The sequence below is a fragment of the Papio anubis genome, chromosome 3, assembly GCF_008728515.1.
Source record: "Papio anubis isolate 15944 chromosome 3, Panubis1.0, whole genome shotgun sequence".
In the NCBI taxonomy this organism is placed as follows: Eukaryota; Metazoa; Chordata; class Mammalia; order Primates; family Cercopithecidae; genus Papio; species Papio anubis.
This window is the reverse complement of record NC_044978.1, coordinates 86159953-86177182: the sequence shown is the minus strand read 5'-3', so window position 1 is coordinate 86177182 and position 17230 is coordinate 86159953. Positions and strand designations below refer to the sequence as shown.

Sequence of the window (17230 nt, the reverse complement as noted above, 5' to 3'; positions counted from 1 at the left end):
GGAGGCTGAGGTGGGAGGCTGGGGCTTCAGTGAGCTGAGATCCCACCACTGCACCCCAGCCTGGGTGACAAAGTGAGACCCTGTCTCAAAAAACAAACAAAACTCTTGTAAAAACATAAATCTCCTAAAATTATATATAAATTCAATGAAATTCACATTAGAATAACAAAAGCATTTTAAAATTGGATTAAATTATCTTAAAGTTCATGTAGAAGAATAGTCAGAAAATTGTACCAAAAAAAAGACTATTGAGAGGAAATTTTGTCACCAGATATCAGCACCTACTATAGAACTACTGGAAATGATCAATTAAGAAAAACAATTGTATTAATTAAGAATAAGCAAGAGTGGTAAAAACTCGAGAATCTACATGTAGATGAAAAAATAATATATGAAAATAAACAATTCAAAGAAAACAAAATTGGACCCTCAATTTACACTGAAGGCTTTGAAGTGACACATAAAATGATTTTTAAAATGATTTAAATATGTACATAAATGGAGAGAGGAAGGGTGGGAGAGAAGCAGGAGAGAGAGAAAATAGAAGACTAAAGACAGGAACACCTATGTGGCAAAAGATAACAGTGACAAAATATGTTTTATGTGAGTATCAGTTATACATAATAAATATTGGGGACATTGCCATGTGGGTTACAATAAAGCATTAAGAAACAGAGTAAGTGAACAAAAAAGGAAAGAAGACTACCAAATTTCATGTATGATATCCCATTTTGAAATTACAGAAACGTGTACACATAAGAAAATTTTAAACATAAAAATTTTGTTAACAAAACAGATTTGATAACACGAAGGCCATTGATGACTTTACCCACAGCAGTTTTGTTTAAATGGGGACTAAGGATGGAGCAAAATTTTTATTAGAGCACTTTGAATAATGAATTAGCAAACTACAATAAACTGAAATCTTATCTACCAAATAATCTCAGTAAAGTAAACAAATCTAAAAGAAAGGAGTAAAACAATTGTGAGCAAAAAAGGATAGAGTCACTACATGTTACGTAAATGAGACAAGGATGGCCTCTGTGTATTGACGCCTAGGTTATTTCTTCACAGCAGGCTGAGACCCATTAGCTCAAAAGTCAACTGGCACCAAACTCAAATTTTTAAATATCCAATTGTGTTAAACAAAGTCCAGACATGCAGATTTGTAGGCATTTAGAGCCTGCCTGATTTACATCCCCTGGGAAACTATGTCCAAAATCTGCTTGCCACAGATAAACTCTAGACTGTGAAGACCCCAAGCTGCTTCTGCTCTTTGGAACTCTGAACTGTAGACTCCATGCCATGCTGCTGAGTGATATCACTGAGACATGAAAGCCTCCTCTCTGATACTTTCCTCCCTCAGGAGTTCCTTTGCCCTCCTCTCCTTCTGAGTGGTGGCCCCCTTGCCTCAATCCTCTGGTCCATCTCTTGCTGTGAAGACCTTCCCCAGGATACAAACCTGACGAGAGATTGTCTAGATAAGCCCATGTGTGCTTTCTGTCACATCTTTTTCTATATTTTCCTAATGTTTTTCTAACCTTTTCTAATTTTTTCTTAATTTTTATGAAGTTGTGAATACCTAATAATGTAGCCTCAAAATACATAAAGCCAAAATTAGAATTGGAAAGAACAATAAAAAATCCACAAACACAGTGAGAGATTTTAACAATTCATTTTTAGTAATTGAATAAATAAACATAAAATTAGTAAGGCTAATCAACAGTTAAAGAATTTCTATTCTTTTCAAGCACACTTGGAGTATTTACAAAAATTGACCAGATATTAGGCCTAAAGGTAGTATTAAATATTTACATTGGTATAACAAATGTGTAATAGCACTATTAGAAATCAGTAACAAAAACTTATCCAAAAGTAATCTGTGAATTTTAGACACTAAAAACAGCTTCCAAATGATTCATGGAAGCAAGAAGAAACTACAATAAAAATTAGAACATGCTTAAAATTAAATGAAAATGAAAAGATTACAGATCAATATATATGTAAAATAACTGAAGCAGTACTTAGAGTGAATTTACCAGAAGCAATTCACATTCATGGGAAGGACAACAGCATACATTTAGAGACTTGTCCAAGATGTATATTAGTTCTTTGACTCTCTGTCCTAATATAGTCCAGAGACCTGAGCTGTCTGGACATTCTGTAGAATGTTACATTTGTCCATTATATTTACCAGTTAAAATAGACTGGGTAAGAAATAGCATGTTGGATGGCCTGGTGAGACACATGCATCCCTGAGAGAGAAAATCGTCTGAAGATTTAAGGACCTGCGACATCAGCAGCAGAAGATTTTAGGGGGCCCAGTGGTCCCCCTACACTAAGGAATACTGTTCTGACACATTTGCTGAGTGACACAGAAGGCTGCCACCTTTGACAAAAGCTTAGGGCAGAAAAGGCTCTGCAGCAGGTCCAGGCTCCAGTGCAAGCAGCCCTTCTGTTTGAGCCATACAATCTAGTAGGCCCTATGGTATTGGGAGCATATGCAGTTGGAAAAAACACCATGTGGAGTTTATAGCAAACTCTAATAGAAGATTCACACACAGTCTTGTGGGGTTCACTATCACGGTCATGCTATCTGCAAGTAATTGTATATTATATAAATATATAGCATAATTATGTACTTTAATAGCTCCTGGCATGCTACTGCACCTAGGTAGAGATGGACTACCTGACAACAGATATTAAGTGACCATGTGGCTAGAAGTTCCCACCATGAGTTTGGCTTTGTTAGATCTACCAGATCATAAGGACACGCTGGCCCAGCAACAAATCATAATAAAATAGAAGTAGCACATTGAATTAGTCCATTTTCACATTGCTATAAAGAACTACCTGAGACTGGGTAATTAATAAACAAAAGAGGTTTAATTGACTCACAGTTCCATATGGCTGGAGAGGCCTCAGGAAACTTACAATTATGGTTAAAGGCAAAGGTGAAGCAGTCACCTTCACAAGGCAGCAGGAGAGACAGAGAGCAAGGGGGGATGTGCCAAACACTTTTAAACCATTAGCTCTCATGAGAACGCACTCACTATAATGAGAACAGCATGAGGGAAACTGCCCCCATGATCCAGTCACCTCCCACCAGGTCCCTCTCTCTACATGTGGGGATTATAATTTGAGATGAGATTTTGTGGGGACACAGAGCCAAACCATATCACATCAAGGATTGGGCGTGAGAAGGACTAGAAGACACAAGTAAGCAGTATGATCAAGTGATCCAGGTCCCCACATTATCAAAAATGGTGACACTAGATTCCCTCCCTCAGCTGGCAACTCTGGCTATGTGGGAGTTCCAATATTGCTAAAGGAGGAAAAAAGCTGAGCTTGTTCATTGGAAGATCAACTCAGGATGTGGATGTAAGTAAAAAATGATAGCAGCCTACTTCAGCTATGGAAAGATAGCAGTAGATTAAATCCTCCCAAGGACGGTTCAACATATACAAATCAATAAATGTGATATTACACATTAACAGAATGAAGGACAAAAACCATATGAATATCTCCATGGATGCAGAGAAAGCAATTGACAAAATTCAACATCTTTCTGTGATAAAAACTTTCAACAAATTAGGTATCAATGTCCACATAACACAATAAAGGCATATATGACAGGCCCACAGCTAACATCATACTGAATGATAAAAAGTTGAAAGCTTTTTCTCTAAGATCAGAAACAAGATGGATGCCCATTTTCACCACTTCTATTCAAGTTCTAGCCAGAGCAATTAGGCAAGAAGAAGAAATAAAAGGCATTAAAGTCAGAAAGGAAGAAGTGAAATTGTCTCTGCAGACAACATGATCTTAAATGTAGAAAACCCTAAAGAGTCCACTAAAAAAAACTGTTGGAACTAATAAATTAATTCAGTAAAGTTGCAGGATGCAAAATCAACATAAAAAAACCAGTAGTGTCTGTATATACTAACAATGAACTATCTGAAAAAGAAATCAAGAAAACAATTTCATTTATAATAGCTACAAAAATAATAAGGAATTAATTTAACCAAGGAGGTGAAAGACCTGTACACTCAAAACTATAAACCATTGGTGAAAGAAATTGAAGAAGACACAAATAAATGGAAATATATCCCATGTTCATGGATTTGAAGAATTCATATTGTTAAAATGTTCTTAGTACCCAAAATGATTTACAGACTCAGTGTAATCTCTATCAAAATTCTGATGATTTTTTTTCATAAACAGAAAAAAGCCTCCAAATTCATGTGAAACCACACACACACAAAAAAACCAAATAGCAAATCTTGAGAAAAAAGAACAAAGTAGGAGGCATCACATTATCCAGTTTCAAAATATACTATGATGCTATAGTAATCAAAAATATAACATGATATTGGCATACAAACAGACTAATAGACCAATGGAACAGAATAGAGAGCCTCAAAATACATCCACATTTATGGCCAATTGATTTTCAGTAAATACGCCAAGAACACACAATGGGGAAAGGACAATCTTTTCAATAAATGGTGTTGGGAGAATTCCACATGCAGAGAAATGAAATTAGACCCTTATCTCACACCATATACAACAATATAATGCAAATGGACTAAAGACTTAAATATAAAACCTGAAACCATAAAACTACTAGAAGAAAACATACAGGAAAAGCTCCATGAGACTGGTCTGGGCAATGATTTTCTGGATATGACCCCAAAAGCACAGGCAACAAAAGCAAAACTAGACAAATGGGATTATATCAAACTAAAGAGCTGTGGTGAGCAAAGGGAACAATCAACAGAGTAAAGAGATAGCCTACAAAAAGGGAGAAAATATTTGCAAACCATACATCTGATAAAGGATTAATATCCAGAATATATAAAGAATTCATACAACTCAATAGCATGAAAACATATAACCTGATTAACAAAAGGGCAAAGTACCCGAATAAACATTTTTCCAAAGAAGACATACAAATGGCCAACAGGAATATGAAAAAATGACCAACATCACCAGTCATCAGGGAAAGGCAAATCAAAACCACAATGAGTCATCCCTTTTAGAATGGCTACTATGAAAAAGACAAAAGATAACATGTGTTGGCGAGGATGTGGAGAAAAGGGAGCCTTTGTATACTGTTGGCGGGAATGTTAATTAGTACAGCCATTATGAAAAATAATATGGAGGTTTCTCAGAAAATTAAAAATAAAACTACCATATGATCCAGCAATCCTAGTACTATTTATATACCCAAAGAAAATGATTGAATATGTCAAAGAAAAATCTGTACCTCATGTTCATTGCAACATTATTCATAATAGACAAGATATGGAATCAACCTAAGTATCCTTTAACAGATGAATAGTTTAAGAAAATGTGGTGTATAGATACACAATGAAATACTGTTCAACCTTAAAGAAGGAAATCCTGTCCTTTGTAATAACATGGATGAAACTGGAGGACATTATATTAAGTGAAATAAGCCAGGCACAGAGAGACAAATGCCATGTGATCTCACTTATATGTGGAATCTAAAAAAGTCAAACACATAGTAGCAGAAAACAAAATAATGGTTATTAGGGGCTAGGGGAGGAGGGTAGAACTGGGGAGATGTTGGTCAAAGGATACAAAAATTAAGATAAGCAGGAAGAACAAGTTCAAGAGACCTATTGTACAACATGGTGACTACAGTTAATAACAATGTATTGCATACTTGAAAATTGCTAGGACAGTAGATTTTTAGTGTTCTCACCATAAAAGAAATGATAAGTATGTGAGGTAATACATGTATTAATTAGCTTGATTTAGCCATTTCACAACGTATCCATATTTCAAAACATCAGGTTGTACACTACAAATATATACGATTTTTGTTTGCACATTTAAAAAGTTTTAATATTTAAAAATTCAACTCAAAAATAAATTCTTGGCTGGGCACAGTGGCTCACACCTGTACTCCCAGCACTTTGGGAGGCCGAGGTGGGCGGATCACAAGGTCAGGAGATTAACAGCATTCTGGCTAACACGGTGAAACCCCGTCTCTACTAAAAAATACAAAAAAAATTAGCCGGGTGTGGTGGCGGGTGCCTGTAGTTCCAGCTACTCGGGAGGCTTAGGCAGGAGAATGGTGTGAATCCAGGAGGCAGAGCTTGCAGTGAGCCGAGATCGTGCCACTGTACTCCAGCCTGGTGACAGAGCGAGTGAGACTCTGTCTCAAAAAATAAAAAAATAAAAAATAAAAATATAAATTATTTCAGTTGGCAGAACTTTGCACTATGCACCTTGTCATTCACTTTGCATGGAAACAGAAGAGACTCAAAGTAAGAATGTACTGACTCATGGTCAAATGGCTTGGCTACAGGTCAGGGGGATGGAAGGAGAAAATTTGGAAGACTGGAGAAAAAGATATCTGAGAAAAGGGCATATGGATGGACTTACGGGAATGTACAAAAAGTATGAAGATCTTTGTTTCCCATGTTAACACCTACAGGAGGTATCTATCAACAACCAAGGAGAAAAGCGACTCAGCTGGATGATGTTAGCCAACCTCTTCCATTGGCCAGCTCAGTACTGGCACAATTGGTGAATAAATGTAGTGACAAGGATGGAGGCTATGCAGAGGCCCAAACAGCAGAGTCTCCACTGACTAAGTCTTATCTAGCTACTGTTGTTCTGAATGTCAAGCTTGTCATCAAGACAGAGCAACACTGAGGCCTCAAGATAGCATCATTCCTCAAGGACACCAAGTAGCCACAAGGTGGCAAGCTGAATACATTGAATTCTTTCCATCACAGGAAGGGTAGTGATTCATCTTGGCTGGAACCGACACTTATTCTGAGTATGGATTTATCTTTCCTACTTACACGGCCTCAACCAGCACCATTATCCAATGGCTGACAGAATGTTTAATCCTCTAATATGGAATCCTGCACATCCTTGCATTGTACTTTATAGCACTGTATAAAGGGAATGTACTTTATAGCACTGTAGTTGCAGTGGTGGACACAGGAAAATGCAATTTAGTGATCCTATTACAAATCATGAAATCACAAAAACTAGAAGCTGTCAAACTGATGCAGTGATGTAACAGCCTCCAGTAGCCCTTTGAAGCTGCAGGGATGCGATACAAGCATATATCCTAGATCAATAATCATTATATGGTCCCACGTCGCTAATAGAAAGAGGACCATGGATTGAAGAAAGAGTAGCACTATTTACCGTCACCCCCAGGGATTCACTTGGGAAATTTTTGCTTCTTATCTCTGCAATTCAATGCTGTTACACAATAGAAGGAGACAGGAATGTGTTTGGCAGCCAAGTGATGTTTAAGTAGTCTCTTACTAAATTTTGATTGCTCAATTTAAATGGAAAAGTCTAGTAGCCATGGCTACTAGACCCCCCTCTCCTATTACCAGGTAAATGACCTAGACCAGTGGAGGTGCTAGCTGAGTGTAAGAATGTAAACCCGATAGTACCTGCATAGTAGGAAAGGGAGATGATCAGTTTAGGGTGAAAGACCAGTTGAAGAGCCAAGGAGCTATTGTTCACTCCATGAATGTTACTTTCAGGTTTCCTCAGCAAAAGAAACCAACCAAAATCCTGGAGGAGCTGTTCCTAGATGGAGAGAAGTTATATGAAGTCACGGATCCAAATGACACGAGGGATGGACAGAGTAGTGTGTTCTGTGGTATGTAGTCCAGGACTCCCTTCAGAATGGAGACACTCATTCCCCAGCTTCCTTAGAGTGCTGTCTGTTGAGGGCACATGACTAAGTTCACTCCCTAGGAATTGCCCTCAGGCCAAAAGGAACTGTGTAGTAGAAGTCACATCCCTGGGGCAAGAACTTAATTTGAATTCATATTGATTGTTGTCAACAGAATTTTAAGTACTATATTGTATGTGCATGAAAGGAAAAGAACATTTGAAATGAGCTGATGTAGAGTGGATCTATTGGGGAACTATTGGTGAATAATGACGATGTGGTCAGTGAGGGTCACTGAAGTTCACAGGGTTATTTGAACAGAAAACAACTGGGAGAGGTGGATTTGACATTCATATTGGGGCACTGCACAAATAACAAGGTATCAGGGCTTCAGTTTTCTCATCTAGAACATGAGGGACTAAATGACTGCCAAGTATCTTCCAGCTTCTATATTCTGTAATGCTTAAGTACTCTGCAGAACATTAAAACAAACAGCACTGGGAGATAGCCCATGGGCTTGAAAAGTCAGGAAAAACAGAAACTGCCAGTGACAGTTTGTTAAAACCTTAAAAACCTGCGCATGGATGTTTATAACAGTTGTATTCACAACTGCTAAAACTTGGAAGCAACCAAGATGTCCTTCAGTAGATTAATGGCTACACAAACTGTGCTACATCCAGACAAGGGAATATTATGCAGTACTAAGAAATCAGGTATTAAGGTAAGAAAATACATGGAGAAGACTTAAATATATATTGCTAAGTACGAAGCCAGCATGAGAAGGCTATGTATAGTATGGTTCTAAGTGTATGACAGTCTGGAAAAGGCAATACTATAATGTAGAAACATCAGCGGTTTTCAGCAATTTGAGGAGAGTAAGAGAGGGATACATAGGTGGAACACAGGGGATTTTTATGGTGATGAAACTATTCTGTATGATACTGGTGGATATATGTCATTATACAGTTGTCAAAATTCACAGAACTATGCAACACAAAGAGTGAATGCTAATGTAAACTATGGAATTCAGTTATAATAATGTACCAATACGTATCAATTGGAACCAATGTACCACATTAATACGTGGTGTTAATAATAAGGGAAATTGCGTGCAGAGGTAGGGTTTGAGTGGGGAGCGGGATGGGAAGGTAGTGGTACATGGGAACTCTGTGTACTTTCTGCTCATTTGTTTCTGTAAACCTAAAATTGCTCTAAAAACAAAGTCTACTAATTTTGAGAAACCTGATGAAGAATGATTATTCATGTGGTACCAAGGTTTAACCTCAGAGATCACTGGCTAATTACAGAGGAAAATATACCATTACAATATAGACATCTGGCAATCACCACCTTAATTTAGGAATGAAAATTAGCATCACTGGCAGTGGGACGACCAGACATAAACTTCCCATGTGCTGCTATTGGAAGTATACGACATCACCTTCGAATGATTCTGGTCAAAAAACTTTAACCTGAATGTAACCAAGTCCTTAAATTTAACTTCAAATTTCAGAAAATTGAGGGGATAGATAAACCAAATGAAACCATGAACAGTCCCACAAATTCAGAATGTGAGATATTCTACGTGACAACTAGCATGGTTCCTTTAAAATGTCAATACCGACTGGGCGCGGTGACTCACGCCTGTAATCCCAGCACTTTGGGAGGCTGAGGAGGGCGGATCATGAGGTCAGGAGATCGAGACCATTCTGGCTAACACAGTGAAACCTCATCTCTACTAAAAATACAAAAAAATTAGCCGGGCATGGTGGCACACGTCTGTAATCCCAGCTACTCGGGAGGTGAGGCAAGAGAATCATTTGAACCCAGGAGGCGGAGGTTGCAGTGAGCCGAGATTGCACCACCGCACTCCAGCCCGGTGACAGGGCAAGACTCCGTCTCAAAAAAAAAAAAAAAAAAAAAAAGTCAATGCCATTTAGCAAGGGCTTGAGTATGAAGAAATTGTACTGGATTACAAAATAAGAGACAAACAAAAACAAAATGTAGTGTCCAGTTCTCGACTGGATCTGGGCTTTTACAAATTGCTATAATTGGGGAACAATTAAGAAAATGTGAATCATAGGGTGTAATTATGCAAACCTAGATGGTATATATATATGTATATTTTTGAGACAGAGTCTCACTGTGTCACCCAGGATGGGGTGAGATCTCAGCTCACTGCAACCTCAGCCTCCCAGGTTCAAGCAATTCTCGTGCCTCCGCCTCCTGAGTAGCTGGGATTACAGGCACCCACCACCAGGCCCAGCTAATTTTTTTTTTTTTTTTTTTTTTTTTTGAGATGGAGTTTCACTCTTGTCACCCAGACTGGAATTAATGGCATGGTCTTGGCTCACTGCAACCTCTGCCTCCCAGGTTCAAGTGATTCTCTGGCCTCAGCCTCCAAGTAGCTGGGATTACAGGCACCCGCCACTGCACCAGGCTAATTTTTATATTTTCAGTAGAGATGGGGTTTCACCGTGTTGACCAGGCTGGTCTCAAACTCCTGATCTCAGATGATTCACCCATCTTGGCCTCCCAAAGTGCTGGGATTACAGGCATGAATCACCACACCCGGCCCTGTATACTTTCACTTATGTATTTTTTATAAGGAAAATCAAATGTTCCAGCACCACTACTGAGTATCAATCGTTTCCTCTACTTGATCTGCAATGCCAATTTCAAGGGCTATATCCCATTTACCAAGTTTCTATATATGCTCCATTTTAATCTTATGAGACCACCACAGTGTAGATGGTCGACTAGTTGACTGAAATGTTTTACATGGGGCATGACTGTTTATATTTGAAAGTATTTGGGAGTTGAATAATTTTAAGGAATTACTGATAAGTTGGTGTGAAAGGATAAGGGAATTGTGGTTATGCAAGAAAATGGCTTTAGTTTTTGAATAGTCAGGCTTAAGTATACAGACACAAATTAGCATGATGCCTATAATTTACTTTTAATTCAAATTGAAAAATTACATAAAGAAAACCTGACAAAATATTAACAATTAATTGGATTTAGGTGGTGGTTATGTGGGTGCCCATTTTTTCTACCTTTCTGTAGGCTCCAATGTTTCATAATTAAAAGGGAAAAAATGAGGCCACGAAAGAAGGTACAATTCAACATTAATGGGTCCCTTCTTCCAGGCGGTTAGTGCTGAGAGTGTGGAGTGTGTTCTCCAGGATCAGCACATATTCATTATCTTGAAAAATCCATTCTCCCGAAAAAATCCCGTGAAAAAAACTTAAAAAAAAAAAAAAAAGGTTTCTGTTTTAACACCCGCCACCCCTGCAAAACACTTTACAAAAAAATCCTTGTCTTCACTGCCAGAGACATTTTCCTTTTCTTCTTGTAGAAGATAACCCGGTGAGGCAGCCGAGAGCTACCCACCCGCCCCCTCGCAGCGCCGAAGCAGCTTCAAGAAGGAACAGGATCCCGAGGCCTGGACCCTGGACCCTACACCGCCACCCTCGTCCCAGCCCGCTGCGGGCCGCAGTCCCTCGGCCGTGGAGTAGTTTTGGATTCCAGGTGATTTTGTCTCTCTGCGCTGGCTCAGGCTTCCGCCCCAGCCCTTACTCTCCTTTAACCGAAAGGTCGCAGCCTGTGGCCCTACCGGCAGACGGGTGTGGAGGTGAGCCCAGCGCCCCCGCCATCCCTTGTCCTCGCACCGCACGTGACCAAGCCTGCTGGCAGGTCCTCTCCATCCCGGGCTACAGGAACCAGATTACCGGCGCTCTTTGGGAAACGCAGGATGTGGAATGAATTTTGATGTTATAAAAGACTAGCCAATACACACTAAGTGGTCTCAGCATGATCTATCACTTCGCAAAAATGGAGTGAGCAACATATTCATAAAAAAATTGGACAAATCTATTGATTATAAAGCATTGCACGATGTATCTACTGCTTTTGGTAACATCTTGTTGTAGAAAAAAACCCGGTTCTTGTCATACGACCAGGAAAAGGCATGCAAACACTTGAAGGGTGAGGGGGAACGGAATTTATGGGGTAGAAAGGAAAAAGGAAAAATAACTCTCAGCAAAGAGAGAAAGTCCTGCTAGTGGGTTCCTCCCCTCATAGATTAAATCCCAGGTCACTACATAGGTACAGGAGAGGCCAGACTCCTCTCCACAGCACACCGCACAAACTTCCCGAGGCTCCACCCCGTAATCCCAGTGCGCAGGTGGGCATCATTCAGAATCAGCGGGGCAAGGGCGGCTTTATCCAGGACCTGCAGTCCAGTTTATCAGCCTTCAGGCTGTTTTAGTCTTGAAGGTGGGGTTTTACCGGGGGACCCTTGGCTGCCTCCTGTCTCTATCACTTTCACATTAGGTGCTTTGTGGTGAAAATGGTTTCAACGGTGATGGCATTGTACATTTTGAGACACATAAGCAGCTGAAAGGTCTATTAAAAAATGAAATGGATGCTTCTAAATGATAGAAAAGTCTTTGTTGGATTAAGTCTTGTAAACAATGAGAAGCAGAACTCAGAGTTAAAAAGTTCACCAATGTTTACAGGAAGATTTTTGGAGAAGACATATGGGTGGTAAGTGCCTTAAAGATCTCTTTGGCAAGTTGGGATCTGTCTTAAGTGTGAAAGTAGTGGTTAATGAAAGTGGAAAACCCAAAGGTTTTGGATTTGTCAGCTTTGAGAGGCATAAAGATGCGCAGATGAGATGAACAGAAAGAAGCTCAATGGAGCCTGTAGTCCCAGCTACTCGGGAGGCTGAGGCAGGAGAATGGCGTAAACCCGGGAGGTGGAGCTTGCAGTGAGCCGAGATCGCGCCACTGCACTCCAGCCTGGGCGACAGAGCGAGACTCCGCCTCAAAAAAAAAAAAAAAAAAAAAAAAAAAAAAGAAGCTCAATGGAAAACAAATTGATGTTGGTCAGGCTCAGAGAGAAGTAGAATGGCAGATGGAACTTGTGTGCAAATTTGAAAAGCTCAAACAGTGTAGGATCACCAGATAACAAGGTGTTGACATTTATGCAAAAAATCTTGATGGTATTGATGAATGTCTCTGGAGAGAACTTTCTCCACTTGGTACAATCACTAATGCAAAGGTTATGAAGGATGGTAGTCACAACAAAGGGTTTGATTTGTGTTATGTTTCTCCTCTCCAGAGGAAGCAACTAAAGCACTTTTAGAAATTAATGGTAGAATTGTGGGCACTGAGCCATTGTATGTAGTATTAACTCAATGGGAAGAAGAGCAATGAAGAGCCCCAGGCTCAGCTGATTAACCAGTACAGTATGTGCAAAGAGTGGCAAGTGTAAAAACTGTGCTCAACCTGGGAATCATCCCCTATCAGCCAGCACTTTCTTCAATCTACTTCATGGCAATTGTCCCACAGACTGAGATTCCTGCTGCTAAGTATTCTCCTAGCCAAACTGCTCAACTAAGATAAAATCCTCCCTAAATTGCTCAGGGTGCCAGACCTCATCCATTGACAAATATGCCCAGCCACTCCTAGATCACTGCATTTAGTAGTATGAGACCAGCTTCTTCACAGCTTCCATGATCATGTCAACACAGCTGTTACAACACATCAACACAGACAATAGGAGCACATCCTGCAGTTGCCGCTACTGCTACTACAGATACTTCTGCTGTTTGCACCATTTCACAGTATAAATATGCTATGGAAGTTCACAATCCTCAATGGCATTTTCTTGTACAGCCCCAAGGTACCATGCAGCAGCCTGCTGTTCATGTACAAGGTCAGTAACCTTTGACTTCCATGATGGCATCTGCTCCTCCTCAAAAGCAAAAGCAAACAAGTGAATGGCTGTTTCCTCTTCTTCAAGCCATGCCCTAGTCATGCTGGTAAAATCATTGGCATGTTGTTGGAGATTGGTAATTCAGAACTTCTTCATATGCTTGAATCTCCAGAGCCTCTCTGTGCTAAGGCTGACAAAGGTACAGCTGTACTACAAGACCACCAAGCTAAACAGGCTGCCCAAAAAGCAGTTAAGAGTGCCACTGGTGTTCCAGTTGTTTAAAACTGATCAGGGACCACAGAAAGAAACTTGTGCTTCACTGAAGAAAAGTATCTCAATATCGAAAACCTTAAATACTATGGAAAAAATTTGTGAAGTATAAAGTCAATTTAAAAAGGAAACTTTGAACCTTACATACCAAGCAAATGTCAGATCTAACAAATGCAATGACAGTCCTAGATTACTTATTGATTTGAAAAAAAAAATCCCCCCAAAATAAAATATTAAAACACTGTAATGCTTTTCAGACTCTGGGATAAAGAATTTTCAGCAAAGTATAGAAATGTAAAGCATTCCTTCAATTTTGTAATTCTTTAGTGTGGAATAGCTCATAATGTCACTTCTGTTTTAAGTAACAGAATTGATAACTGAGCAAGGAAAGGTAATTTGGATTATAAAATTTCGCTTTAATAACAATTCCTTAAACAGTGAAAAAATAGGCAAAGACAGGCCAGGCACAGTGGCTCATGCCTGTAACCCTAGCACTTTGGGAGGCTGAGGCGGCTGGATCACCTGAGGTCAGGAGTTCGAGACCAACCTGGCCAACCTGGTGAAACCCCATCTCTAATAAAAATACAAAAATTATCTGGGCATGGTGGTGGGTGCCTGTAATCCCAGCTACTCAGGAGGCTGAGGCAGGAGAATCACTTGAACCTGGTAGGCAGAGGTTGCAGTGAGTCAGAGGTTGCAGTGAGCCAAGACCGTGCCATTGCACTCCAGCCTGGGTGACAGAGTGAGATCCATCTCAAAAAAAAAAAAAAAAAGGCAAAGACACAAAAAGTTTATAAAAAACAATAATATTGTATTTATTTGTTTTTTTATTTTAGTTTAGTTTATTTTTTTGAGACAGAGTCTGGCTCTGTCACCCAGGTTGGAGTGCAGTGGCGTGATCTTGGCTCACTGCAACCTCTGCCTCCCAGGTTCAAGTGATTCTCCTGCTTCAGCCTCCTGAATAGCTGGGACTACAGGTGTGTGCCACCATGCCTGGCTAATTTTTTGCATTTTTAGTAGAGACAGGGTTTCACCATGTTCGCCAGGATGGTGTCCCTCTCCTGACCTCATGATCCACCCGCCTTGGCTTCCCAAAGTGCTGGGGTGGTGTGAGCCACCGCGCCTAGCCTTATTTGTTTAAATACTATAAACACTAATATCATACACATGGTTAACTGGTTGTAATTTTTAAATTATATTAGTAAATTTTTATGAAAACTTTTTATAAATAAAAAACTTAAAATTTCAAATAAATAACAACATCTGCAACACTACCTTAAAAGGGAGACTATTTCAGTATAATAAACATGTATCACAGACACTTAGAGAACATTATATAAAGAATAAAAAGAATAGGTACAACAATTTTCCTCCTAATCAAAAACACAATTCCTCATTTTGAAAATGATTTCTTGTATCTCTTTTATTAAAATAAACTTTCTACTTTGAAATCTAATCCTCTTGTGAATGTAAAATACTATCTTGTAAATGTAAATATATACATATATATATATTTTTTTGAGACAGAGTCTTGTTCTGTCTCTCAGGCTGGAGTGCAGTGGTGTGATCTCAGCTCACAGAAACCTCGGCCTCCTGGGTTCAAGCTATTCTCCTGCCTCAGCCTTCTGAGTAGCTGGGATTCCAGGTGCGTGCCACCACACCTGACAAATTTTTGTGTTTTTAGTAGAGACAGGGTTTCACCATGTTGGTCAGGTTGGTCTCGAACTCCTGGCCTTGTGATCCGCCTGCCTCGGCCTCCCAAAGTGCTGTGATTACAGGCATGAGCCACAGCGCCCTGCCTATATTTTTATTTTCTTATAAGTGACAATGAGATGCCCTCATAATTTAAATAGTAGTCAAAACACTGGCACAGTTTAAATTTTTAGAATTTGAGTACTAGAATTACAATATTTGAAAATGGAGTCTGTACTTTGTTGTAAAACTACAAGGAGAAAATGTCACTAAAACAGTAGCTATTTTATCTTTACCCAGAGTTATTTTCCCAGAGTGTATTTTCAAAGAGTTATTTTCCAGAGGGTTTTAGAACTTTTGGCAGTTTTGGGGATATATTCTGTGAAAGCCCTTAGTCTTAATGGAATAACACATAGTTTCGATTGCCTTAAATTTTAATTGTTTCACTTGGCAAATTTATGTGTAAATTTCATATTCTGTGGTATTTTAATAGCTTGCTTGTGGAGAAGAGGAAAAAAGGGGAATGAAAGTAATATTCAGTCCTTGCATTGAGGTTTTGCCAAAGAAGTCTAAACAATTTCTAAGATGCCATTCAATAAGGCCATTTGAGAATGACTCTTTTAACTTTATATGACTCTTATAACTTTAAAATAAAGAGTCTTGAGTTAATTAAAACTCACTTTGCTTGTGATGGGTTCTACATTAACATGGCAGATTTAATCAGCCAGAATTAAAAGGTAATTCAATATTACTAAGGAGAAGAAACTGCCACATGACAGTAGTCTCCAAATCTTTCATTTTTGGAGGCTGCCTTTTATGCCTAGATTTTAAAATACTAATTGAAAAAATACAGTTTATTTCCATTTGTGATTTAATTTTATTTCTATAAATAAAAATATAGATAGTGTTTCATCTAAAAACTGCTAAACCAGACTTTCATTTTAAGGGCATGGCAGAAGTAGGGAGAGAGTAACTTGGTTGTATTACTTAACATATTATTTATTCAGGTAGTCACCAAAACTAGAATTTAAAATCTATTTAGTTAACTCATTTTAAGTTGATGTGTTTTATTCCTTTTTTTTTTTTCTTTTTGTGGTGATCTTTTTAATTGAATTACTGGACATCATGGGGAGTTCTACTCCTCCTGTTTGGAAACTTAGGCTATCTTACCAAGTTCAATATTCAAAGTTTTTTCTTTCTGCCATTAAGTTTGTTTAACTTAATATTAAGTTCAGTTTTTGTTATGATATAAAATTCAGCCTGAGGGATTACTTTAAACTTTCCTAGGGTATTTACAGATTTAATTTGTTCTTACAGTGTGTAAATACCAAGAGAGCATTCCATTTAATATTATTTTTATTAAATTAACTTTGGAGTAAAAAATCCAAGAAAAGCCCTGTACTGAAATCACATATTTACTAAATCCTGGATTCTCTGTACAGTCCCCACATATTTCTACTTTAAAATTCTTCTGTCATGTGAAATAAATCATTAAAAGAAGCAGGCAGATGATGACAGGTAAACTTTTTAATGATGCTCTAATGTTGACAATTGCAGTTTTATTTTGCTTGGATCATAATGGCGTCTAAGCAATTTAGGCCCCAGAATGCCCATAAGTAGAGCTCCATTTGGAGCTGTGATCAAGATGGCTAAAAATGCTACTGTCATCACATCCTTCGAATATGGTTCCAAGTGGGGTGCGGAGACTCTTGCTGTTTCTAGAGCCAGAGGACCTAACACAGCCTGCATTTAGGGGTAAAAATGGGGCATAAAGAAAAATGTTAAATGGAGTTAATATATAATGTAAATGGCTCTCTTAAAATAAACAAAATCTAGTACTAGACTATTAGAAAAAAAAAGTACTCA

At 38.7% G+C, this 17230-nt stretch overlaps 1 protein-coding gene across 10 annotated transcripts in view; it reads right to left on the bottom strand.

Moving 5' to 3' along the window:
* The window catches only part of SLC9B1 (solute carrier family 9 member B1), a 149711-nt gene that overhangs the window by 9569 nt on the left and 122912 nt on the right, over positions 1-17230 (bottom strand). For 7 of the 10 annotated variants that reach the window (XM_031664391.1, XM_031664387.1, XM_031664395.1 and 4 more), the window contains one exon: positions 7339-7593. The exons of 1 other annotated variant lie outside the window; for it this stretch is intronic. In XM_031664391.1, coding sequence (XP_031520251.1) covers positions 7354-7593 — 240 coding nt within the window. In that variant the 3' untranslated portion in view covers positions 7339-7353. Of the gene's footprint in view, positions 1-7338; positions 7594-16871; positions 17108-17230 lie in introns of those variants that run through there. 2 more of the 10 variants (XM_031664393.1, XM_017958903.2) reach the window with 1 other exon arrangement.